This window comes from Pseudophryne corroboree, chromosome 7, assembly GCF_028390025.1.
Source record: "Pseudophryne corroboree isolate aPseCor3 chromosome 7, aPseCor3.hap2, whole genome shotgun sequence".
NCBI lineage: Eukaryota > Metazoa > Chordata > Amphibia > Anura > Myobatrachidae > Pseudophryne > Pseudophryne corroboree.
Window position 1 is genome coordinate 413595378 of NC_086450.1, and position 26526 is coordinate 413621903.

General features: G+C 45.3%; 1 protein-coding gene across 3 annotated transcripts in view; it reads right to left on the reverse strand.

The window, feature by feature from the left end:
* The window catches only part of ARHGAP17 (Rho GTPase activating protein 17), a 151871-nt gene that overhangs the window by 2777 nt on the left and 122568 nt on the right, over positions 1–26526 (reverse strand). The window contains exons 7-20 of one of the 3 annotated variants that reach the window (XM_063934740.1): positions 20701–20812; positions 20360–20428; positions 19375–19456; positions 18647–18774; positions 18195–18306; positions 16116–16197; positions 15123–15203; positions 14148–14261; positions 12241–12332; positions 11579–11726; positions 10983–11207; positions 10777–10907; positions 9942–10541; positions 902–951 (exon numbers count right to left, since the gene is read on the reverse strand). In XM_063934740.1, coding sequence (XP_063790810.1) covers positions 944–951; positions 9942–10541; positions 10777–10907; positions 10983–11207; positions 11579–11726; positions 12241–12332; positions 14148–14261; positions 15123–15203; positions 16116–16197; positions 18195–18306; positions 18647–18774; positions 19375–19456; positions 20360–20428; positions 20701–20812 — 1984 coding nt within the window. In that variant the 3' untranslated portion in view covers positions 902–943. Of the gene's footprint in view, positions 1–901; positions 952–9092; positions 9117–9941; positions 10542–10776; positions 10908–10982; positions 11208–11578; positions 11727–12240; positions 12333–14147; positions 14262–15122; positions 15204–16115; positions 16198–18194; positions 18307–18646; positions 18775–19374; positions 19457–20359; positions 20429–20700; positions 20813–26526 lie in introns of all 3 variants that reach the window. The other 2 variants (XM_063934739.1, XM_063934738.1) reach the window with 2 other exon arrangements.

Genomic DNA, 26526 nt, shown 5'->3' on the forward strand with positions numbered 1-26526 from the left:
GAAGGAAAGATAAAATGTACAAGACAGGAAAAAAGGGCTTATTTTTAATGAAACAAAAACAAGTAATAAATATATTAGAAGCAAAAAAAAAAAAAGCACTGGCTGGAATCTCCATGTTGAAAAACAAAGGGTGGTAAAAAAAAAATTGCCCCTGTTGATGGCAAATGCATTTGAAATATATGAATGAATCTCTAACCGCTGTCTTTTACAGAGTGCAGTAGCACTTGACGCACTGTAGATGTCGCTGCTGGCAAAGGCTTAATAGCTGCTTGTCAGCATCTGTGCACTAAGTTTGCTCGCACACCTAGGGGACGTAGCATCAATAAAGTCTAATGGCCCAAACCATGTTGGACCTTACGCTGCAACGTGCCCCTTCTGGTTATTCTTTACTAAACTCCTGACAGCCTGTTCTCCACCTCTACTCAACCTATCAATAGGCACTTAGAGCAGTCACACACTGTCCTCACAAATGTATAAATAAGTCATGTCATAGTGACGGGACAGGAATATTCTGTTTGGAAGGGAACACAACACAATACATATTTGCCATACAATATTCCAGATTGGGTTAATGTAAGTAAATCACGTATGTTATAACCCTCCCAGTTTATAATCTCTGATAACGGATTGATCAGAGCACAATACTGGAGTAGGGTAAACTGGGAAGGTTAAACCCACAGCTTTGCGTGTGCGCATTTATGTACCATGCGTGAGTGACAGCTGTAGGAAGAAGTGAGCGGTACCCTCATGGAGACCCCATGCTGTATTAGTGAGTGCGTACAAGCCTGGTTAGGGCCACACAATGTTAGTACCCAGCACATGTGAAAGTCCAAGCGTGATTGCGGGGGAAAAGTGTCAGCGGATTGCATGATTGGGCCAATCAGGTGCCCCGTTTCCTTACCATCCAAACTTTCCAATGTCAGAGCTTACTGATAAAGTCTCATCAAACATCTGAATTATTCAATAAAATTGTTTAAGGTTAGTATCTGGCCGCAGGGAAACACGTTATAAAGCAGATCATCCCTAACCTCCTTAGACCATTAGGTCTCCCTGTCATATAATGAATGGTTCATCATTTATTACTGTTCTCGTGGACTGGATCACATTTGTATCACTCAAGGCCCAAATGAACAGATTCTACAGGTAAACCACATGATTATGGCTAATGTACAGTCATCAGTTTATAAATACTCAGCAAACAGGCTTATTTAACCCTGTCTGGCTTTTGTCAGAGAATGCTGGAACGTGTAGTTCCCACAAGAGCTGGAGCGTCACAAATTATCTACGTCTGCCCTGAGACCACAAAATCGCTGATCTATTGGGTGAGATATTCTACCCATCGGTTGTGAGAATGAAACTACACCTGTGGTTTAGCATATAATGGCTTGCATATACGTACATTTACCATCACTTGGGGTTGAGCTGTATGCATTAATACAAAAGTAGTTGGAACAGAGACAAAAAGGCACAAACACTTCACATAACCTACTGTAAAACTGTAAAACACTAACACCAAGGGGGCATTAAAAGAAGCTGGTGCACAGGTAACTATGCAAAGGTATTGTGATCGTTCGCAACCAATCAGATTTGCACTTTCATTTTCTAAACTAGAAAGATGTCAGCTTATTGGTTACTCTGGGTTACAGCACAGTCACATGTACCTCGGTTCTCAGAAATGTCCCCCGATCTAAGTTACTGGTAACATACACAAACAGCCGTGGGACTGTGCAGGCGTCTAGCAGGGAAGTGCGTAACGCAGCCAGTTCCATGCAAACTAACAGCGGCTCTACCACCAGACGGGAGCGTGACTCCAAGCTTGTGCTGCCGTACTAGGAAGATCTTATTAGGCCATGCAAGTTAGACATAGACCTGGACATTCATCCATTTGCGACTTCAGTGCCCTAATACAACCATACATTGCAAGGTGATCTCGTCTGGTGCAGAATTGCCAAGTTCCATGGGGGAGTAACATGAACATGAGGGAATTACTAGGTCCAGATCCCAAAGCAAAGAACCATCATCTTCCTATAGTTAGAGCTTTGATTTGACGCTCCTCCTCTGTAGTATGTTATCTCTCTCATCTCAGGTACATTCTGCCACATCGCAGACAACCCCAGGTTTTGGAGCCCATCGCCTCAAAACCCAATAATCGTCCCATCAAGGTCGATATGACCAGTACCACGCATGTTGGCAAATGCAGTCAGAAGATCACCACCATTGGGCTTGTGTGCTGTGATCTCCCAACTGCACTAGTAGGTTGAAGAGATCATTATGCTCGTCTGAGCATGAAGCAGTCACATCGCAATCTAAGCAAGTTGGTATTCTGTATTTATATACCGCAAAACCCCAGACTATGGGAATCTATTATTAAACCGTGTATATGTAGTGCAGACCTCCAAATAAACTACAGGTTGAGTATCCCATATCAAATATTCCGAAATACAGAATATTCCGAAATACAGAATTTTTTGACTGAGAGTGATATAGTAAAACCTTTGTTTTCTGAAGGCTTAATGTACACAAACTTTGTTTAATACAAAAAGTTATTAAAAAATAAGAATTTACTTACCGATAATTCTATTTCTCATAGTCCGTAGTGGATGCTGGGGACTCCAAAAGGACCATGGGGAATAGCGGCTCCGCAGGAGACTGGGCACAAAGTAAAAGCTTTAGGACTAGCTGGTGTGCACTGGCTCCTCCCCCCATGACCCTCCTCCAAGCCTCAGTTAGGATACTGTGCCCGGACGAGCGTACACAATAAGGAAGGATTTTGAATACCGGGTAAGACTCATTACCAGCCACACCAATCACACCGTACAACTTGTGATCTGAACCCAGTTAACAGCATGATAACAGAAGGAGCCTCTGAAAAGATGGCTCACAACAACAATAACCCGATTTTTGTAACAATACTATGTACAAGTAATGCAGACAATCCGCACTTGGGATGGGCGCCCAGCATCCACTACGGACTATGAGAAATAGAATTATCGGTAAGTAAATTCTTATTTTCTCTAACGTTCTAGTGGATGCTAAGGACTCCGAAAGGACCATGGGGATTATACCAAAGCTCCCAAACGGGCGGGAGAGTGCGGATGACTCTGCAGCACCGAATGAGAGAACTCCAGGTGGTCCTCAGCCAGGGTATCAAATTTGTAGAATTTAGCAAACGTGTTTGCCCCTGACCAAGTAGCTGCTCGGCAAGGTTGTAAAGCCGAGACCCCTCGGGCAGCCGCCCAAGATGAGCCCACTTTCCGTGTGGAATGGGCTTTTACAGATTTTGGCTGTGGCAGGCCTGCCACAGAATGTGCAAGCTGAATTGTACTACAAATCCAACGAGCAATCGTCTGCTTAGAAGCAGAAGCACCCAGCTTGTTGGGTGCATACAGGATAAACAGCGAGTCAGATTTTCTGACTCCAGCCGTCCTGAAAACATATATTTTCAGGGCCCTGACTACGTCCAGCAACTTGGAATCCTCCAAGTCCCTAGTAGCCGCAGGCACCACAATAGGTTGGTTTAAGTGAAATGCCGAAAACACCTTAGGGAGAAATTGAGGACGAGTCCTCAATTCCGCCCTGTCCGAATGGAAAATCAGATAAGGACTTTTACAGGATAAAGCCGCCAATTCTGACACGCGCCTGGCCCAGGCCAGGGCCAACAGCATGACCACTTTCCATGTGAGATATTTTAACTCCACAGATTTAAGTGGTTCAAACCAATGTGACTTTTGGAATCCCAAAAAAAACTACATTGAGATCCCAAGTGCCACTGGAGGCACAAAAGGAGGCTGTATATACAGTACCCCTTTCACAAACGTCTGAACTTCAGGGACTGAAGCTAGTTCTTTTTGGAAGAAAATTGACAGGGCCGAAATTTGAACCTTAATGGACCCCAATTTCAGACCCATAGACACTCCTGTTTGCAGGAAATGTAGGAATCGACCCAGTCGAATTTCCACCGTCGGGCCTTACTGGCCTCGCACCACGCAACATATTTTCGCCAATTGCGGTGATAATGTTTTTGCGGTTACATCCTTCCTGGCTTTGATCAGGATAGGGATGACTTCATCCGGAATGCCCTTTTTCCTTCAGGATCCGGCGTTCAACCGCCATGCCGTCAAACGCAGCCGCGGTAAGTCTTGGAACAGACAGGGTCCTTGCTGGAGCAGGTCCCTTCTTAGAGGTAGAGGCCACGGATCCTCCGTGAGCATCTCTTGAAGTTCCGGTTACCAAGTCCTTCTTGGCCAATCCGGAGCCACGAATATAGTGCTTACTCCTCACCATCTTATCAATCTCAGTACCTTGGGTATGAGAGGCAGAGGAGGAAACACATACCCACGGTGTTACCAGAGCGTCTACAGCTATTGCCTGAGGGTCCCTGGACCTGGCGCAATACCTGTCGAGTTTTTCCCAACGGTTTATAATCCTGTGGAAGACTTCTGGGTGAAGTCCCCACTCTCCCCGGGTGGAGGTCGTGCTGAGGAAGTCTGCTTCCCAGTTGTCCACTCCCGGAATGAATACTGCCGACAGTGCTATCCCATGATTTTCCGCCCAGCGAAGAATCCTTGCAGCTTCTGTCATTGCCCTTCTGCTTCTTGTGCCACCCTGTCTGTTTACGTGGGTGACTGCCGTGATGTTGTCCGACTGGATCAACACCGGCTGTCCTTGAAGCAAAGGTCTTGGTAAGCTTAGAGCATTGTAAATGTCCCTTAGCTTCAGGATATTTATGTGAAGTGATGTCTCCAGGCTTGACCATAAGTCCTGGATATTCCTTCCCTGTGTGACTGCTCCCCAGCCTCGCAGGCTGGCATCCGTGGTTACCAGGACCCAGTCCTGAATGCCGAATCTGCGGCCCTCTAGAAGATGAGCACTCTGCAACCACCACAGGAGGGACACCCTTGTCCTCGGTGACAGGGTTATCCGCTGATGCATCTGAAGATGCGACCCGGACCATTTGTCCAGCAGGTCCCACTGGAAAGTTCTTGCGTGGAATCTGCCGAATGGGATTGCTTCGTAGGAAGCCCCCATTTTACCCAGAACCCTTGTGCATTGATGCACTGAGACTTGGCTCGGTTTGAGGAGGTTCCTGACTAGCTCGGATAACTCCCTGGCTTTCTCCTCCGGGAGAAACACCTTTTTCTGGACTGTGTCCAGGATCATCCCTAGGAACAGAAGACACGTCGACGGAACCAGCTGCGATTTTGGAATATTGAGAATCCAATCGTGCTGCCGCAACACTATCTGAGATAGTGCTACACCGACCTCCAACTGTTCCCTGGATCTTACCCTTATCAGGGAATCGTCCAAGTAAGGGATAACTAAAATTCCCTTCCTTCGAAGGAACATCATCATTTCGGCCATTACCTTGGTAAAGACCCGGGGTGCCGTGGACCATCCCTACGGCAGCGTCTGAACTGATAGTGACAGTTCTGTACCATAAACCTGAGGTACCCTTGGTGAGAAGGGTAAATTTTGACATGAAGGTAAGCATCCTTGATGTCCCGAGACATCATGTAGTCCCCTTCTTCCAGGTTCGCAATCACTGCTCTGAGTGACTCAATCTTGAGTTTGAACCTCTGTATGTAAGTGTTCAAAGATTTTAGATTTTAGAATCGGTCTCACCGAGCCGTCTGGCTTCGGTACCACAATAGTGTGGAATAATACCCCGTTCCCTGTTGCAGGAGGGGTACCTTGATTATCACCTGCTGGGAATACAGCTTGTGGATGGCTTCCAAAACTGCCTCCCTGTCAGAGGGAGACGTCGGTAAAGTCGACTTTTGGAAACGGCGAGGGGGAGACGTCTCGAATTCCAATATGTACCCCTGAGATATTACCTGAAGGATCCAGGGGTCTACTTGCGAGTGAGCCCACTGCGCACTGAAATTCATTGAGAACGGGCCCCCCCCCGTGCCTGAGCTTGTAAAGCCCTAGCGTCATACTGAGGGCTTGGCAGAGGCTGGAAAGGGTTTCTGTTCCTGGGAACTGGCTGATCTCTGCAGCCTTTTTCCTCTCCCTCTGTCACGAGCAGAAAAGAGGAACCTTTTGTCCGCTTGCCAACAAAGGACTGCGCCTGATAATACGGCGTCTTATTTTGAGAGGCGACCTGGGGTACAAACGTGGATTTCCCAGCTGTTGCCGTGGCCACCAGGTCTAAAAGACCGACCCCAAATGTCCCCTTTCAAAGGCAATACTTCCAAATGACGTTTGGAATCCGCATCACCTGACCATTTTACTGGTAGAATTGGACAACGCACTTATACTTGATGCCAGTCGGCAATTATTCCGCTGTGCATCATGCATATATAGAAATGCATCTTTTAAATGCTCTATAGGCAATAATATACTATCCTTATCTAGGATATCAATATTTCCAGTCAGGGAATCCGACCATGCCAACCCAGCACTGCACCTCCAGGCTGAGGCGATAGCTGGTCGCAGTATAACACCAGTATGTGTGTAAATACCTTTTTTTGGTTACCCTCCTGCTTTCTATCAGCAGGATCCTTAAGGGCGGCCATCTCATGAGAGGGTAGAGCCCTTGTTCTTACAAGCGTGTGAGCGCCTTATCCCCCCTAGGGGGTGTTTCCCAATGCATCCTAACCTCTGGCGGGAAAGGGTATGCAGCCAATACTTTTTAAGAAATTATTAATTGTTATCGGGGGGAAACCCACGCATCATCACACATTTTATTTCTCAGATTCAGGAAAACTACAGGTAGTTTTTCCCTCACCGAACATAATACCCCTTTTTTGGTGGTACTCGTATTATCAGAAATGTATAAAACATTTTCCATTGTCTCAATCATGTAACGTGTGGCCCTACTGGAAATCACGGTTGTCTCTTCACCGTCGACACAGGAGTCAGTATCCGTGTCGGCGTCTGTATCTGCCATCTGCCTGACGGCCTATGAGACGTCTGGACAGGCACAAGCTGAGTAGCCGGCTGTCTCATGTCAACCACTGTTTTTTTATATAGAGCTGACACTGTCACGTAATTTTCAACAGTACATCCACTCAGGTGTCGACCCCCTAGGGGGTGACATCACTGTTACAGACACTCTGCTCCGCCTCCACATCATTTTCCTCCTCATACATGTCGACACACACGTACCGACACCCAGCACACACACAGGGAATGCTCTGATAGAGGACAGGACCCACTTAGCCCTTTGGGGAGACAGAGGGAGAGTTTGCCAGCACACACCAGAGCGCTATATATGTATAGGGACCACCTTACAATAAGTGTCTATCCCTTATAGCTGCTTATATCTGTTATTTTGCCAATTAAGTGCCCCCCTCTCTTTTTTACCCTGTTTCTGTAGTTGCAGGATGCAGGGGAGATTCTGGGAGCCTTCCTACCAGCGGAGCTGTGTGGGAAAAATGGCGCTGTGTGCTGAGGAGATAGGCCCCGCCCCCTTCACGGCGGGCTCTTCTCCCGCTTTTTACTGGAAAACTGTCAGGGGTTAAATACATCCATATAGCCCAGGAGCTATATGTGATGTAGTTTTCGCCAACTAAGGTAAATTCATTGCTTCCCAGGACGCCCCCCCCCCCCAGCGTCCTGCACCCTCAGTGACCGGAGTGTGAAGTGTGCTGAGAGCAATGGCGCACAGCTGCAGTGCTGTGCGCTACCTTATGAAGACAGGAAAGTCTTCTGCCGCCGATTTATGGACCTCTTCTTGCTTCAGCATCTGTAAGGGGGCCGGCGGCGCGGCTCCGGGACCCATCCATGGCTGGGCCTGTGATCGTCCCTCTGGAGCTAATGTCCAGTAGCCTAAGAAACCCAATCCACTCTGCACGCAGGTGAGTTCGTTTCTCTCCCCTAAGTCCCTCGATGCAGTGAGCCTGTTGCCAGCAGGTCTCACTGAAAATAAAAAACCTATTTAAACTTTTACTCTAAGCAGCTCAGGAGAGCCACCTAGATTGCACCCTTCTCGTTCGGGCACAAAATCTAACTGAGGCTTGGAGGAGGGTCATGGGGGGAGGAGCCAGTGCACACCAGCTAGTCCTAAAGCTTTTACTTTGTGCCCAGTCTCCTGCGGAGCCGCTATTCCCCATGGTCCTTTCGGAGTCCCCAGCATCCACTAGGACGTTAGAGAAATATTGTATTAAATGACCTCCAGGCTGTGTGTGTATAAGGTGTATATGAAACATAAATGAATTCTCTACTTAGACTTAGGTGCCATCACCATGATATCTCATTATGGTATGCAATTATTCCAAAATACAGAAAAATCCGATATCCAAAATACTTCTGGTCCCAAGCATTTCGGATAAGGGATACTCAACCTGTAATACTTTAAAAACAGGTCTCCATTCAACCCAATTACCAAGTGATGGGATCTATGAGAGACCTGGTTGCACAAAGGACAAATCCCTGTTGTAAGAAGAGGATCAGAATAAGCCCAACTACTGGACTGCATAAGCCGCACATTTCCATCACTGCCTGGCTACCCAGTGACCTGACACGGCCAGGCGCAAGTGATGCGTTCATGAGGTCACACAATAGGGGCTAGCTGAACACTTTAAGAGCGGTATTGTCACTATTCGGTCTATGACACAAAAACGCATCACCCTACAGTCATCTTCGGAATGGATAATCAGAATCACGATATCTGATAGAGTGGATCTGCTACTAAAGGGTTCGTTTACAATCTCTTTTATAGCGACACTTCTGTACCTACCCCTAACCAAAATACCAAAAACCACAACGGGTTACAAATATCAAAAACATAAGTACTCTTACACTGCAACCTATCATATGGGCGTGATACCTAATAAATACACTAAGTAATGAAAGAGACTGTGTAGGTAGCAAATTAAAGGGCCATATTGGCAACAGAAAAGATACAGGGTGAGATTTCTCAGCTCGACAATTCTAAGCGCTTGAAATCATTTTCTCAGAGCTGCAGGAGGAGATAGTTACGGTGCACGGTGGTGATGCAGATTTAGGTGACGGTGGTGGGAGAGTGCCTGGGTACTATGGCTGGGAATGGGATGGGGTGAAATGTAGATGGAAATCTGCGGAGTGCACAAGGCAAAGCTGTCATCACAACACAGAGGCAGTGCGTATGGTGTCAGCCGAGTACAAACCTTAATACCGGTAATTTTCCCAACCTGTTGAAGGCACCACAGACAAAACTATTTAGAAGCGTTGCATAAAACACAGCCCACGGCCACCCCACACCCCTCTCCTGCCATCTTTTTAGTGACAAGCTTAAAGCAACAGCCAGTGAATTAGAGGGCAGGAACAATAGTACCTACACTGCCGGAACAGCCAAAATGTTTTACTGACGCATCAAGACAATAACCATCCAGTGGGACGCTTTCACTAGCAAGCAGGGACATAACTGAGATACAATGAGAGGCTGCAGTAGGAGCATTTCAAGTGAACTGTTTGCAGCTGGTGGCGAAAAATGTATAGGCAGCACGGTGGCTGAGGGATTAGCATTGCTGCCTCACAGCACTGGGGTCATGGGTTCAAGCCCAAGCTGGGCTCTATCTGGGTGGAGCTTATATGTTCTCCCCGTGTTTGCATGGGTTTCTGCTTACGCACCCAAAATATTCTGGTAGTTTAAAGGGCTTCTGACAAAGACATGAACCCTAGTGTGTGTTTAAATGGCTGAATATTCTCTGTGAAGCGCTGTGCGCACTAAGAGCTCTATGTACTAAGCCTTGGAGAGAGATAAAGTGGATAAAGTACCAACCAACCAGCTCCTGTCTTATTCAAACACAGACTGGGAGCTTATTGGCAAGGACTTTATTTCCTTCGCAGCTTAGTACATAGACCCTTAAAATAAATTAATAAATAAATGTGCCTCCCTGCTACAAAACGATTATAGGAAAGGGAGATACATCTAAAACACACTAATCTACAAATCAAGTGTTCAATGTTCTATTACATACACAGACATGAGGCATGAAAATCTCCCCTGTACTCACCAGTGATAAGTTTCGAAGCAGAGGGTGGTTGCGTCTCCCCAGGCAGATGAGAAACCGGGGGCTGAGGTGGAGGAGGGATAGTGGGGCGGACGCGTGGTTTTGGGACAGGGCGTGGCCGGGGAAGGGTTCCAAATGTCTGCGGGGGAGAAGGCTGCGTCTGAGTGGTCTCTGGGACAACAGTCTGGGATCCAGGGAGCTCTGACAAAGGGGGTGGAGTATCTGGTGGAGTTGGCGAGTGTGAGGGGCTGGATGAGTGCTCTGTCGTTGATTCTGTGGCTGCCATAACTGCAGGCTGAGTGGCGGGTTTGGGATGAGGTGTTGGCTGTGTGGGAGGCTGTGGGGGAGGGTGATTGGGAGCATGTATTAAGGGTTGGCTTCCTGAATGCCTGCGCGGCAAAGAGCCATGTGAGTAGGCGGTGGGAGCCCCAGATCCTCCCTGGGAACTTGCAGTGCTCGGAGGAGGAGGATTATGGACATGGTTCAAGGGTTTGGGTGAGACAGAGGGAGGGTTGTTAGCAGCCACAGGCAAACTCTGATTCCCCGAGTGCACAGGAAGGGGCACCACTGGCTTTGGGGGAGCTGGGGCAGGTTTCTTGGTAGCTGAAATATAAACATACAACATAATGATAAAGAGAACTACTGCTTCTCCTTCTTACAGGGCTACTAAACCTAACAGTCTTCATACCCCGACAAAACAGGAAACGTTTTACATTCTATTTCCATTTGCCGTTTTATGCAAGCTACTGTCCCCCGTTACAATTCTGAAATCATTTTTGGCACTTTTGTTTTATTTGCAAGTACAGCGCTCGTAATTGAGTTGGGTTAGCGCAGCTACCTCGTCTTGTGGAGTGGGGACTCGGATCGGCAGAGCCCTGTGTCGGAACACCTGCTCCGGCAGGCGGGTGAGCTCCATTCCGCAGCGATGGGGGTGTGGTCGCTGTTGGTGTCTCTTTGGTTTTGCCCGTGCTGTGGATGAGAACCAGGAAATATATAATTCGCTGGCGCAGCGAAAGAACAACCATCACATGGTCTTGTCCTTACCCAGACTCTTCATGCCCATGAGTTGCAACAAGATCAGCAGGGGGTGGCGGTTGAACTGGTGTAGTGCTCGGTGTGGTAACATCTGCTGTAGAGCCGGGCGGCTCAGCCTGCGTGCCACCTTCATTGGGCGGGAGAGGAGGATGAAAAGCAGGGGATGCGTGTTTTCGTGTTAAGGTTCCTCCTCTTCTTGGGTTAAACTGGAAGTCCATCACTTTAAGACCAATGCTGCAGTGGGATAGAGGGAGACAGACTGAGCACAATTCCGGTCTGTCAATAAACCGTTCAGTGGTCCCCTAGGGCAAACAGACTTGTGCCGGGAGTACACTCTAGTGCAGGCCTGGCCAACCTGTGGCTCTCCAGCTGTTGTGAAACTACAAGTCCCGTCATGCTCTGCCACAGTTTAGCTATTAGGGAATGCTAAAACTGTGGCAGGGCATGCTGGGATGTGCCGTTTCCCAACAGGTTGGCCAGACCTGCTCTAGTGGGACAACCGCCGTATAAAAATCTTTATCTGAAATCACAAACAGAGTGTACCCTCGGAGATGATTAAGTCCACCGCTGATTAAATCATGGGGAGATGTAACAGGATTACTTACCCTTCTTTCTTCAGCAAGTCCCCATCCATGACCGCCATGCTTACTGGCCTCTTGCGTTCCATGAGGCCAAACTCCCAGTGCATGTCATTGTTTTGGTGATTTGCAGGAACAGCCGCAACAAAGGCACCAGAAACATTGAAGTCCACCTCTGAAGGATAAAGACAACGTGGAAGATTTAACGTTAGACGATGGAGTATCTCGGGTAGCAACAAAATAATGAACCCCATAAATATCACACGCTGCGAAATAGGAGACAATGGGTTGGATTCTGAGTTAAAAAGAGCAAACTTTGCACGTGGAACAAACCATGTTGAGCTGCGAGGGGTGCAAATACATGTAAAAGCTTATACAGAATTAATTTATCATGTGGTGTATCATATTGGCACCTTTTAAGACACTTGAATCATAGACTAAGTCACATCTGGGGGAACCTGCACCAGAAAAGGACCTTATCTACATCTGCTTTGCATGTAGCCCACAAATGTGGGCAGCTTTATTCTTACACTGCTCCCACATCTAAATCTCTCTGCACATGTTATATCTCCCCAACCCGTAGGTGCAACATGGTTTTACCCAAGTGCATAGTTACTTGCTCATTTCTGCATTACTTCTAACTCAGAATCCGGCCCAATGACCGGGCACAAGGGTCTTTATCGTCATACCTTCAGGAAAGAACCAGTCTGCGTGCTGAATAATGGGCTCAATGATTGTCACCACGTGGACGGAGGTGGCAGCAGCTATTTCTGCCAGCGTTCTGGGGAATTAAAGCAAATGGTAATGTGAATTCACAGTGTTGCTCCTTGGTTGCCATACAGATGCAAAATCGTGACAAAAAACGTTGGAATGTAACATAAAAGGCCAAATATGACCAATAGAACCTGGTTTTAGTGGGAAGAAAAGAGACAAAGTCATTCAGCACAATTCGCAATTTACAAAAATGTTTTTAAATAAGTTTAAAGAAAATAAGAGTGGCAGAGATGTCACAGCTAAGAGCTAGCCCCTTCCCAGACTCTGTGAGGGTCTCTTGTAAGTGGGTGTTCCATAGATAAGATGATATTACTGCTCTCAATTATCCTCTATTTGAAAAACATTAAAGGAAAAAGGCATGCATTCAGCTACAGAACAGTACACACATATTTAAAGGTTATCCTGTGTGTACTGTTTATTTGTGAAGCTTTTGTTCATCAAAATTTGTAACTTTAGTTAAATTTCCTTCTATAACAAAGCTAAAGGTGGGTACTTTCACTTCAATGCCCCAAATACTACACATGAGGATGAAACAGACATGAAAAGCTGGTGAGAACCAAATTATACAGCGATGGGAACACACAAATTATATGTATAGGAAGAGATGTGGGTTATCCGATACACAAGGAAAGAGAGAGGTCTGCTGGAGATTAGAGAGTGCAAGTAGTCTCTGTAAGATGGGAAACCACAAGCCTGGGAACTGGCAAACTGACACCCTAACCACTGCACCGCACATTCCTCCTGCTGCCACAATACTCCCTTTATGCCAAAGTTCTCCACGGCTGCCAGACATCATCCCCTACTGATCATTCCCGAAAAAAAGAGTTAGGCAATTTATTTCAATCAGGCCTTCCTTCCAGGCCTGCAGAAACACATCCCAGAGACGAACAATTTAGATGTTACTCTCCACCTTTACCACTAGGTGGAGCTGTTCTGCACCAAGCTGCATGTTTGCAATTAAATTTTTCTTTCTTTCTAAAAATGAGCCCAATTCTATACTAGGGTTCAGCGTGCGATTGGTCCTAATCATCTACCAACTGATGCTGATGATATATACTGGGCAACTGGCACTGATTGAAACATCTACCGCGTGAGAGTACCGTCACCTACACACAACTGCATCCAGAAAAGACAACATATAAACATACTGAACTTCCTTTTTTTTATTATTTTGAAGCCCTATTCACACGTCTACATGGATTTAGCCATCTCCTGCTTAGATATCATTTACTAATACATATTGCTAAGTATGTGCACACCTCATGTACTGCCAACCCGATTGACTTCCTGTGACATTTATTTATTTATTAACAGTTTCTTATATAGCGCATCAAATTCTGTTGCGCTTTACAATTGGACACAATGATAAAACAAAACTGGGTAATAAACAAACAGCCATAGAGGTAGGAAGGCCCTGCTCGCAAGCTTACAATCTAGAGAAACTACAGGGAGACTGCCAGCTCTCAGCTCATTGGCTGTGAATGATCACAAGGTTAGTGTTACTGGATTTACAGACCACAGGACAGCCCATACCAGCAGCAAACTTAATGCGTATGGCATTAGAGCCGGACACACTGGACAGAGTGATGGCAGGTATAATATTAGTCTAGTAGTATACACTTTATATTCAGTTGACCAGAGAACCCACTAATGGCCCTTATTTAATTATCCCCTGCATGCAAGATCACATGCCGGGGACGTCCTAGATAAAGATGAAACTGGTATCATATGCAATTGTACAATTTTCCACCAGAATCAGAGAAGACAAGGATAGTGGCCATACAGGGAGTATATGCTGTGAATGGGCTTCCCCTGTACTTACCCTTCATGCTTTGCCCACAGCAAGTTGGGACCTAACACAATTGCAATGTTGCTGGGGGTCATCTTGTTAACATCGCTACTGTGACTCAGCTTGGCCAAGAATTTCACCAGATACCTGCAACACAGAGATATGAGCCATGTCTAGATAATGTTCTGTGCCCCCTACCCCCCAGAAGCGCTAAGGTGTACCTGTCACTTCCACACACTGGAGGCTGCGGTTATGTGCCTCATGCCTCAGTGCATCCAACAATAGCCTTCTTGTGACCAGTGGTTTATACAGTAAAAGTTCTGCCTTCATTGTGTGCAAGTGATGGGCTCACTTTTATGGGCTATGAGGCTAATAGGGCGTGTAGGAGCGTTATCATTCCTACTAAAACGGCAGCCAATTGGACTTGCTCGTGATATGTTTTAAAACACTTTGGGATCTATTCATGAAGCAGTGAAAAGTGTGGAGAAGTGAGCCTGTGGAGAAGTTGCCCATGGCAACCAATCAGCAGCTCCGTACAATTGTATAGTATGCAAATTAGAAATGTTACTTCAATGCTGATTGGTTGCTATGGGCAACTTCTCCACACTTTTCACTGCTTCATGAATAGACCCCCTTGTTCTGTAAATCTCCTGACAGCTTGTTGCCTGGTGACACAGCAACAGCGCCACCACATGGGCAGGCAGTGGGTAGTACTGCAAGTGTGCCGCCACACAGGCAGGAAGAGGGTAGTACTGTAACTCAAGATCACAGTTTCAAGGAATTAAAGCCAATACAGGGGTCTTTCCCATATACTCTTCAATTCCTCCTTATAAAACATTACAGAGGGTTACTTCCCTGAGCCACATTATTGGCATTACAGAACTGTCCACAGATTATTATTTTTTAAACGCTATAGGGGGGCTTTGTGAAAGTGGGGTGTATGGGATGCTCCTCCCCTCATACCGTAAGTTTTTATGGGGACTTAGGCAGGGCAGCCGGGTAACTTACCTGAAATTTTCAAAGTTTTGTTTGGGAAGTTTCTGGCAAACAACCCATAGGCTCTGCAGCTTTAAGTTCTGGTCCGGCACACTGTGGAGGCAGGCATAGAAAAGATCAGACAAACGTTCCTACACTACAGGCATGTTTCAGTGGTGCTTTGTGCGAGGCACCGAGGACACTGCAGCCCGAAGTGCATAACTGGGAGACCGCAAGCACAGCACTAATTACCACTATCTGCTGCATTTATGGCATGGCTGGGTCTCACAGCGCGTATGTATGACCATTCCTACCAGGAAGAGCAGAGGGCATCGCACATACAGTGTAAGCACATTTATCACCTCTTCTCGTTAATGTTGATACAAACAACTGGAGTCGTCTGACCACAAGAGAAGGTGTCGGAGATCCATGCACTTGCTGAATTGCAGTCATTATAAGAGAAGTGAAACCAGGAGACTATGAGGGATATGTACTAAGCCTTGGAAAATGATAAAGTGAAAAGAGATAAAGTACCAGCCAATCAGCTCCTAACTGCCATGTTACAGGCTGTGTTTGAATAATAAAGTGATCTGATTGGTTTGTTTATCACCCTCCAAGGATTAGTACATCTCCGTATGGGTTCCGTCAGTTTACAAGGATGATATCCAAAAACATGGAGATAGAGATAGACGTTGAGCATCACGTATCAATGGTTTGTTAGAAGTTGTTTTCTTTTTTCTTTCTTTTTTTTATTAAATCAGGCATGTTTGTATGATATACATGAGTCCTATAATGGTCTTCATCTCAAGTCCATGTAGGAGTTCCCTGGATGACCTGCAAGTCCACCACCTAAGTTCATGTGAAAGGCAGAGGAGTGTAGTCGCAGGAACCAATTATCCCAATGCCATTTGTTTTCTCTTTAGCGCAATCTGTACGAGCCCTCACGTGACTACGTCAGATAAACATAAAGTTCACTATTCTGTGTCCTATGTTTGGAGCTTCATAAATTATTAAGGTTCATCTTACTTCCCAGCAGCGATCCACTCATCGTACAGGCTGAAGGTCATCAGTGGTTCTGGCAGCTCACGCAGATAAGACTTTAAGGCCCCTTCAAAAGAAATAGCTCAAATTAACATTTTAAATGCAATTCCCTGAAGGTCTATGTACTAATGCATCCCACAAATCCATACTTGTGTTCTATTTTTAAAATTGTGTATTTAACTCCATAATAAGAGTTTCCTTCTATTAAATCACTGTCATGGAATACATCTGGGGGGATTGGGATCGGGATGCCGGTGGTCAGCATACTGACGCTGGGATTCCAACTGCCAGATTGCCAGGGGGGAAGGGCGGGCGCAACTAAGCCCCTTGCGGGTTCGCTGCGCTCGCCACAGGTTCTCTTCCCACTCTATAGGTGTCGTGGACACCCACGAGTGGGAATAGTCCCTGTTAATCAGCATGCAGACTGTCGGGATTTCGGCGTCGGTAACATGATTACATCCCCATATGGGGGACACTGCTAGTCTTGGGCAATGATGCTGGAGGAGTCACTAAATGTAAAAGTACTTGTATTCTAGCTCCTCCCCTCTATACGACTCCACCAATAAGTGCTCAGGTTGTAACTAACAAAGCCCAAAGGATAAAACAGGACTCAGCAATTAGGGAAGTTCAAAAGCTGCCCACAGGATATGGTGCACTCGCACACAGCTGCCTGCAAACTGTTCATCCACAGATGGTTTCCTTGGTAGACCCGATACAATGATTTGAGAAAGGATCATTGACCACACTGCCCAGGTGGCTCTAACCAGTCCATAATGTTATCGGGATAAGAATCTGAATAAGATCCCCCTTCAAGAAGAGTGCAGCTTGCAGCAGTGCAATTGGTTAGAGAATGTCTATTGTATTATTTTTGGAAAACTCAAAAAGTGGAAGCATGTACCGGAAATGATACAGGATGCCATTCTTCCCCTTAACTTTGGAGCCCTGTGGACTCTGAAGAAGAAAACAGAGCTTTTACCAGTTTCTAGTTGGAGTAGTTTATAACCTGGATGTGTCCTCTCAGCGTTTCTGTAGTCAGCCTCAAACTAGTCAGTAAAAGAGATGCAGAGCATGCTTCCATCAGAGGTTGTCCAAGTGCGCTAGGACTCTTACCTCTTTTGACCTATACGTGGCCACCTTTGCATATCAATTCTGATCAGGTTACAAACTCTCACTGATTTTCCCAACTCACTCGCTGTAATTGCCCAAGCGGCTCCTGAATGATTTCTAGTAGTGGAAGATTTAGCTAGTCAGAAAATAGTGACATCCACTCAAAGTGGGATTCTCCCATTAAGCAACAAGGGGCAGCTGAACTGAAACCAACAAAAAAACTGCAATCTCCTTTCTGGTCTCTGCCAGGCCTCACCCAAGAGAACCTGGAAGATGGCAAATTGGAGCAGAAAAGTCAGAGCATTGATTTTTCCTGTTGAACAACAGACGTGAGTACTACTGGATACAGAAAACAGAACCTGGTGCCCTCTCTTATTAAGCAGAAACAAAAAGAAAGTAAGTAACTGAGCACTTACTAGTGGAGGGGTATAGAGAGGAGCAGCTACAATACATACAACTGTGCAGTTTACATAGGGTGCCTACTCCAGCACAAAGGTTAGCAGTGTCTCCAAAGTGGAAGAAAGAAACAGACACAAGTCCAACCACACCCTAGCTGTATTTCCCATCAGACGCTGCCAGTCAGCTCATAAATCTCACAGCCGAGTGCTTTTCACACTCAGGGTAGGGAAAATCCTGCTTTTAGTCTGACAACAGACTTTTCCAGAGGGGAACATATTTTGGGTAAAGCTCCTACTATTTTCAAACACGCATACTGTAGAAACAGGCGAAACTCTAAAGCTCATAGGTTTTCCATAAACTTCTAAGATAAAGTGAAGAGAGACCCTACTTTAAATGGTTCACGTCCCCTTTCAGTGATTTCTGCTGCGGATGAAACAAACGTGCAAGGCGAGCTCTGCCACTCACCGGGATTTCTGTCACGGACATACAAAGTGTGTGTGTGTGTGTGTGTGTGTGTGTGCGGGGGGGGGGCAACACTTGTTCGGATCTGTTCCTCACCTGCAACAGCGTGCGGGTCCGAGTAAAACTCTTCCAGTTGGGAGGCGGAGCAGTCCAGTGCAGCTTTAAGCTTCTTCAGTTTGGAGGCCCCAGCTGCTATCCTGAACAATCCCTACAGAACAGAATTGCGGATTACTAGAGTAGGGATCATGACTATATTTTGATTTAAAAACTATTCACTCTTGCAACTTTTATTCTTTGCTTTGCAACTTTGATAGCATGATCATTTTTCTAGCTGTCAAACAATATTTCTGAAGGAAAAGTGCAAAAAATTATATTCTCTGCGTGTCTATATCTATTTATATATATATATCTAAAACAGTTGAATTCATAAATTAAAATTAAGACCACTTTTGTAAACTTGGGGGGAAAAAAAGAAGGGTTTCCACTCTGCGGACTGCCATGGCCAAGACAGACACGGAGAGATGACAAAATGAATGGAAAACACCCACCTCTTCCTTCATTCCAGTTTCCAGCAGCATCATCACACAAGCTTCAATGGGAAGTGCGATCTCCCGCGAACTGCGCTTCAGGTGCTCCTCCAGTGCTGTGCCGAATGCTGGCTTCTCTGTCCATTTATCTGGTGCGAGAGGAGATACGTGACAGGGGAGAAGGGGGAGCGCCTTAGAAAAGACTAGAAGAGACCTTAACAACTAGATGGAGTTTGAAGAAAATGCAGGAGGGAATACGGGTGTGTGTGTGGAAAGCAGAGGCATAGAAAGACACAGATTGGCCCAGAAATAAGGCTGCCCATGAATGAACAATCTGCCCATTTCTCTGTTTTATATTAGCAGCAGGCTGCAGTCATTGGCCTATCAGATATTTTTCCAGGTGCTGACAGGGATTGGCAGTAATTTTGCACAGGTACCACCCCTATGATGGAGCCCTGCAACTTTAGTAGTGGGGCTACACACACACATACAAGACACTGTATTATTCATACCTGGGGTTCTCCTTTGCATAAATAACAGCATCTAACATATATCAGAGGAAAAAAGTGGAAGATTTGAGAAAACACCACCCAGATATAAAGCAGCCTCCGGTCTGCCAATCCCCGGGCAGCTGTGGCAGCAGAGAGTTAGAGATTAGAAAGACATTGCCCCCTCTAGTAACCAGACAGTGAGAGGCAAAGACAGGATAGGATCAAACCAAAGCTGAGAGGGGTGCTGCGGGTCTTTACCTTGCTGGGCCTGGATTTCGGGTAGTGCTTTTTCTAAGACAGCTAGTGCTTTTCTATGGTATTCTGCTTGAGCTTCTAATAACTGAAGACAGAACCCACACAGGAAACAAAACACAATGAGTACATGAGACAAGTGAGCGATGCACATGCGGTGCACAAATCATGGTAGAGGAGGTAAAATTGCATGATCTCAATGTCTTGGCAAAGGTTACCATGGAAAACGCTGACCCTATAAGGTATGAAGGACCTCCTAAGTGCTTATTCATGTCAATGGTTACAAATACAGGAGAAAGTGTAATGTTTATTTGCCCCAATAGAATAAATAAAGTGAGACCCCCACAGCAGGGCACTGAAGCCCTCAGAACACATCATTAGCCTGTCTACTGGCCTGAGCAGTCTGTATTTGCCACGTATTCAATAACCATGCCTCGACCATTATAAGGGACCAAAGAGTTCCATAATGTAAAAAGTAAATGACAAGGATCATCTCATGCATTTATGTGTCTGAAGACCAATAAGTCTATAAACAGAATAGTCTTACATAAGAGATCTAGTGATACGCTATTATATAGGAGTACATCTTCCAGGGTTTATCAGATAGACAGATATTTGAGAGAAGGCTGTGATCGCGGTGGAAGATATTTTCCTATATACGGCAGATCTCCGGCTGCTGATCCCATCCGCTCATCTGATCACTGACCCATTACAACAAAAATCTGCTACTATTGAGTTACTAGGAGAAAATTATGAAAGCACAATCTTCTTGCGGTCTCCTCATGTACTGCAGTAACCCCAATAAAAATGTTTAACGTAAGTGGAAATGCCTGGATGTAGAATATCGTGAATACATGGCCCCACGTTATACAAGAACGTCAACCCTCCATGGAGCAAGGTGATAAAACACACAACTATGGTGTCATGGAGACATTTACTCATTCTGTGTCCACAGTACTCATGCAAAGGCCATTACCAACAGCAGACTTACCATAACGAAGTACTGACCGTACTCCCCTTCCTTGGAGACAAAATTGTACATATCGGCTGCCAGCTGATCCTGTAGGGATAGAGGGAGATGGGATGACATGGGCTGAATTCCTAACACAAGTGTATACTTTGCAGCACAGCTTATAATGTTTAACATTTATAAATACACAAGGTTAAATATAACATTTAAATAGACACAGACAGGCATATACACATACACGACCTAAATCCCATTCCTATACACATGTATATATGTACTTATATTGCTATCTACAGAACATACGCCAGGACAGTGCCTTATAAGGAAAGATGCTTTTCCGGCAGTCACTGCCGTACGCACACCTTGCATAGCTCCACTTTGTTAGCTGCCTCGTCCATCTCTTCTTTCAGAGAGTCCAGTTTTCCTGGCTGCATTTGGAAATTTGTTGCAGAGGATTTCTGAGCCTGGTTATACCTATGGAGAAAGCACGGAGCTGGAAAATGGCAATGTACTGTCATGGTATAACATGGATCGCTATGGAATGATAAACAGGTGGCATGGAATAACATAGATCGCTACTGAATGATTATACAGATGGCAGATACAGTATCTACCAACTATAAAGTGCAGTGTAGATTAAATGTCCTTCAGTACTGTACTTGTGCTATGGCTATAAAGTACAGTGGTCAGTATACACCTGTTCCACATCAATACTATTATTGGTTTATGAAGACTGTTCTAATTTGCATATAATGCCAGTAGTGGGTAAAAGGAAGACTCTAGGATCATAGAGTATGCTGCAGTAATAAAAGAGCATGGGAGCACTGCCGTAACAAGATGGTGCAGGAAGTGCTGCAGTAACAAGACAGTGCAGGGAGCGCTGCAGTAACAAGACAGTGCAGGGTTGCTTCTGTAACAGGAGGTCGTTGTGAACGCTGCAGTAATACAGAGTGTGAAAACCCTGCAGTAACAAGAGAGCGTGGAGAATGCTGCAGTAACAGGAGAGTGTAGGGAACGCTGCAGTAACAGGAGAGTGTAGGGAACGCTGCAGTAACAGGAGAGTGTAGGGAACGCTGCAGTAACAGGAGAGTGTAGGGAACGCTGCAGTAACAGGTGAGTGTAGGGAACACTGCAGTAACAGGAGAGTGTAGGGAACACTGCAGTAACAGGAGTGTGTAGGGAACGCTGCAGTAACAGGAGAGTGTAGGGAACGCTGCAGTAACAGGAGAGAGTAGGGAACGCTGCAGTAACAGGAGAGTGTAGGGAACACTGCAGTAACAGGAGAGTGTAGGGAACGTGTAGGGAACACTGCAGTAACAGGAGAGAGTAGGGAACACTGAAGTAACAGGAGAGCGTAGGGAACACTGCAGTAACAGGAGAGTGTAGAGAACACTGCAGTAACAGGAGAGTGTAGGGAACGCTGCAGTAACAGGAGAGTGTAGGGAACGCTGCAGTAACAGGAGAGTGTAGGGAACGCTGCAGTAACAGGAGTGTGTAGGGAACGCTGCAGTAACAGGAGAGTGTAGGGAACACTGCATTTATAGGATAGTATAGGGAACGCTGCAGTAACAGGAGAGTGTAGAGAACACTGCAGTAACAGGAGAGTGTAGGGAACGCTGCAGTAACAGGAGAGTGTAGGGAACGCTGCAGTAACAGGAGAGTGTAGGGAACGCTGCAGTAACAGGAGAGTGTAGGGAACACTGCAGTAACAGGAGAGTGTAGGGAACACTGCAGTAACAGGAGAGCGTAGGGAACACTGCAGTAACAGGAGAGAGTAGGGAACACTGCAGTAACAATAGAGCGTGGAGTACACTGCAGTAACAGGAGAGTGTAGGGAACGCTGCAGTAACAGGAGAGTGTAGGGAACACTGCATTTATAGGATAGTATAGGGAACGCTGCAGTAACAGGAGAGTGTAGGGAACGCTGCAGTAACAGGAGAGTGTAGGGAACGCTGCAGTAACAGGAGAGTGTAGGGAACGCTGCAGTAACAGGAGAGTGTAGGGAACGCTGCAGTAACAGGAGAGTGTAGGGAACACTGCAGTAACAGGAGAGCGTAGGGAACGCTGCAGTAACAGGAGAGTGTAGGGAACGCTGCAGTAACAGGAGAGTGTAGGGAACGCTGCAGTAACAGGAGAGTGTAGGGAACACTGCAGTAACAGGAGAGCGTAGGGAACACTGCAGTAACAATAGAGCGTGGAGTACACTGCAGTAACAGGAGAGTGTAGAGAACGCTGCAGTAACAGGAGAGTGTAGGGAACGCTGCAGTAACAGGAGAGTGTAGGGAACGCTGCAGTAACAGGAGAGTGTAGGGAACGCTGCAGTAACAGGAGAGTGTAGGGAACGCTGCAGTAACAGGAGAGTGTAGGGAACACTGCAGTAACAGGAGAGCGTAGGGAACACTGCAGTAACAGGAGAGTGTAGGGAACGCTGCAGTAACAGGAGAGTGTAGGGAACACTGCAGTAACAGGAGAGTGTAGGGGGACTTCCGGTTCCGGCAATGGGAGAGTGAGCAGCCTCTTCCGACAGCTCCGCTCCCCAACTCACTCGACATTGCAGTAACCCTGTTTACCAAAGGCAGACACCGTTCCCGTTCCCCACGGAGGATAGAGGGAACGATGGACAAGTTTTTGAGTGTGTCCTCCGTCTCAGGAGTACCCCCGCCACCTCAGCCACCGCGACTAGAGAAGCGCCGGGGAGACCACAACATGGCGCCGGACGGTGATAATGCTCCAGGGACGCCAGTACAGAAGAAACCCATAGCGGATCCTATGTTGGACCTTGCTCCGGCTCCGGGCGGTACAGGTACTCTCTCTTCCTCTTATGAGGATATGGTTTTGGCAATTCACTCCACCATGGCGCCTCTATTGCAAAAGGCAGTTTCTGATATTACCTCACAATTGCAAACTCTATCTGGCCGTGTTACTGACGTAGAAAAACATGTAAGTGACACTATGGACGATGTCAGTATCTTACAAAAATCTGTACGGGCTCTGGAAATAGATAATAAGCGCTTGGCAGAAAAGCTAGATAGTTTTGAAAACAGGGCCAGACGGAAGAATTTGAGAATCACAGGCCTTCCTGAGTCACTTAAAGGAAATCACTTGGATCATTTTGTTCGCATTATTCTCCCTAAGCTGTTACATGTGGAAGAAGCATGTGCTGATATTTCCATAGAGAGAGTCCATAGAGTGGGAGATATCTCGAAAGCCACTGCACAGAAACCAAGAGTGGTGGTTTTTAAAACCTTAAATTTTTTGCATAAGCAAGTTATTTGGAAAGCATCTCGCAAATTATATCCGATTCAGTGGGAAGGACATAACATCCGTATCTATCAAGATTTTTCAGTTGAACTCTCAAGACTGCGTCGTTCTTTTTCGGAAATTTGTACCACCTTGGTACGAGCAAATAGAAAATTTATTATGTTTTTTCCTGCACGTCTCCGCATCTTTTCTGGTACATCGTACTCGGAGTTTACAAATCCTGAAGATGCTGCAGCATTTCTTAAAGAAGAGGCCTCTGCAAAGGAACACGGGGACATTGCTGATGTTGTGGATGAGTGAGAACTGGGACTGCCGTATATATTTGAGTTTAAATAAGTATATATGGGGTATACTCTATGCTTAAGGGGTGCTATATGTCTTACTGCATTTCTGAGGCACGTTAAGAAGCTTTTAAGCCTTAAGAAGTTATTAAGCCTTAATATTGCTTACATCTTCATTTAGAGTATATTTCGTAGGTGTTGAAATATTTTCAGCCAATCACTGTAATATCGAGGAGCGGAGCTGCGCCATTTTTTCTTTTTATTTTTGTTAATAAATACGTTATTAGGTCTGCTATTTGGGATCTTTGTGTCTCAGAGAGCAGTCAGTTGCTGGAAGTCCAGTTTGGTTAAATTAGTACTGCTCAAATTATTTGGTTATATATGTCTGTCCATTTTCTGTTTGTCTTTCCCTTATGTTTTTTCCACCCTCCCTTACCCCTTCTTTATGGATATGAACAGTATCAGATGATTAAGAGACTTGTATGTGATAATGCCTCTCAGAATAGGTTCACTTAATATTAGAGGCATACATACACCTGCGAAAAGACGTAAACTACTTGTATACCTCAATAAGCTATCTATAGAATTGATATGTTTACAGGAGACCCATCTAAAAGCTTTGGAAGCGAATAAGTTAAAAATGCTGGGTTGGGATTTACTAGCTGTAGCCTCATACAATACTAAATCACGAGGAGTAATTATTTTAGGGAAAAAGTCATTAAATAGTCATGTTTTATCTGTTTTCCCTGATCCAGATGGTAGATTTGTGGTGCTTACAGTGGATATACAAGGAATCGTATTCAATATATGTAATGTGTATGCCCCCAATCAATATAAGAAAACCTTTTTTACATCATTATTGGCTAAACTCCATACGTATGATCCTGCCTCTTTAATAGTTTGCGGGGATTTTAATTTAATTTCATCTTCTTTTCTTGACCGTTCCCCTGCTCCGAAACTCCCGATTACCCTTCCAAAAATAGGGGTCCCATTTTTTGTTAAATCCCTCAATCTAGTAGATACTTGGCGAGCAGTTTACCCGGTTGAGAGAGAGTTTACATGCTTTTCCATGACTCATAACACCTGTTCTAGAATAGACTATATTTTTCTGGCAGAACCTTTATTTACTAAAATCTCTACTGTAAATATTGAACCCCCTATATTATCAGATCACGGTATGGTATGGATTAACTTAGAACTCAAGAGATCTGTGGAGACTAAACCTTTGTGGAAATTTCCCCTACATCTTGTAAAAGCGAAAGGCTTTAAAGTCTTCTTAGAAAAGACGTGGGGAAAATATCAGACGCATAATTCTGGCTGTGCTGTATCCAATCCCTCTAATTTTTGGATGGCGGCCAAGGCCGTGTTACGTGGTGAATTGATAGAATACTCTTCTCGAATTAATAAGCTACGAAATGCTTCTTACTTAGACCTGCAAGGTAAGCTTTCTAATGCTTTCCAACTATTTAAACAGGCCCCCTCCTTGGAAAATAAAATACGTTATAACACAGCTAAGACTCACTTCTCAGAGCTTTTACAGACCAGTGGGGATAAATATTATTTTAATGTAAACTCAAAATATTATAAATTTGGTAATAAAAATGGTAGACTCCTTACAAATTTACTACATGGATCTAGAAAGCGTACAGTGATCAGGCCCTTATTGAAATCAGACGGAACTTTTACGGACTCCGACTCTCATATAATCGAAGTGATGAGATCATTTTATGAGGAGCTTTATTCTGTGCCTACATACTCAGTAAATGCTTCCGTTGCTTCTGGTAATCTGGAAACCACCTCTCCTACCCCTGTATCTCTTCCCTCTTCTTCTTCTACCTTTTGGGATTTACTTTCATTGCCACAACTCCCAGTATCCTTTCTACCTGTTTTGATGGCTCCTGTGACTCCGTTGGAGGTTGTTGGGGTTATTAAGCAGTTGAAATTATTTAAATCGCCAGGCCCTGATGGGTTTTCTAATGAATTTTTTCGTTTGTTATCTACCCAAATTGCTGAACCTTTGGCCGCATGTTTTAATTCAATTATAGCTGAGGGAACTCTCCCTGCTCACTTCTCGGATGCCGTCATTAAAGTCTTACCGAAAGAGGGACGTGATCTTAGTCTTCCGGGGTCTTATAGACCAATTTCACTTCTTAATACTGATTATAAAATTTTTACAAAAATTTTAGCGGAAAGATTAAAGCCCATTCTTCCGGTTTTGATACATAAAGATCAAACTGGCTTTATAACAGGACGGCATTCGGTGGTGAATGTACGGAGGGTTCTCGCAGCTATATCACAGGTAACATCTAATCATACCTTGCGGGTAGCCCCTCATATGATAGTAACGTTGGACGCTGAAAAAGCGTTTGATTTAGTTTTATGGCCCCATTTATTTCGTACCCTAGAGAAATTTGGCTTTCCTACCCATTTTATTAATATTTTACGTACCTTATATTCTTCTCCACAGTCACAATTAGCATGCAATGGACTTCTTTCATCTGCTTTTAAACTAGAGAGGGGGACCCGTCAAGGGTGTCCCTTGTCCCCTCTTCTTTTCGCCATTGCCATAGAACCCCTTGCTGTGGCTATACGTGCTTCCCCCTTGATTCAGGGGATTAAAATTGGAGGGGAGGAGCTGAAGATAGG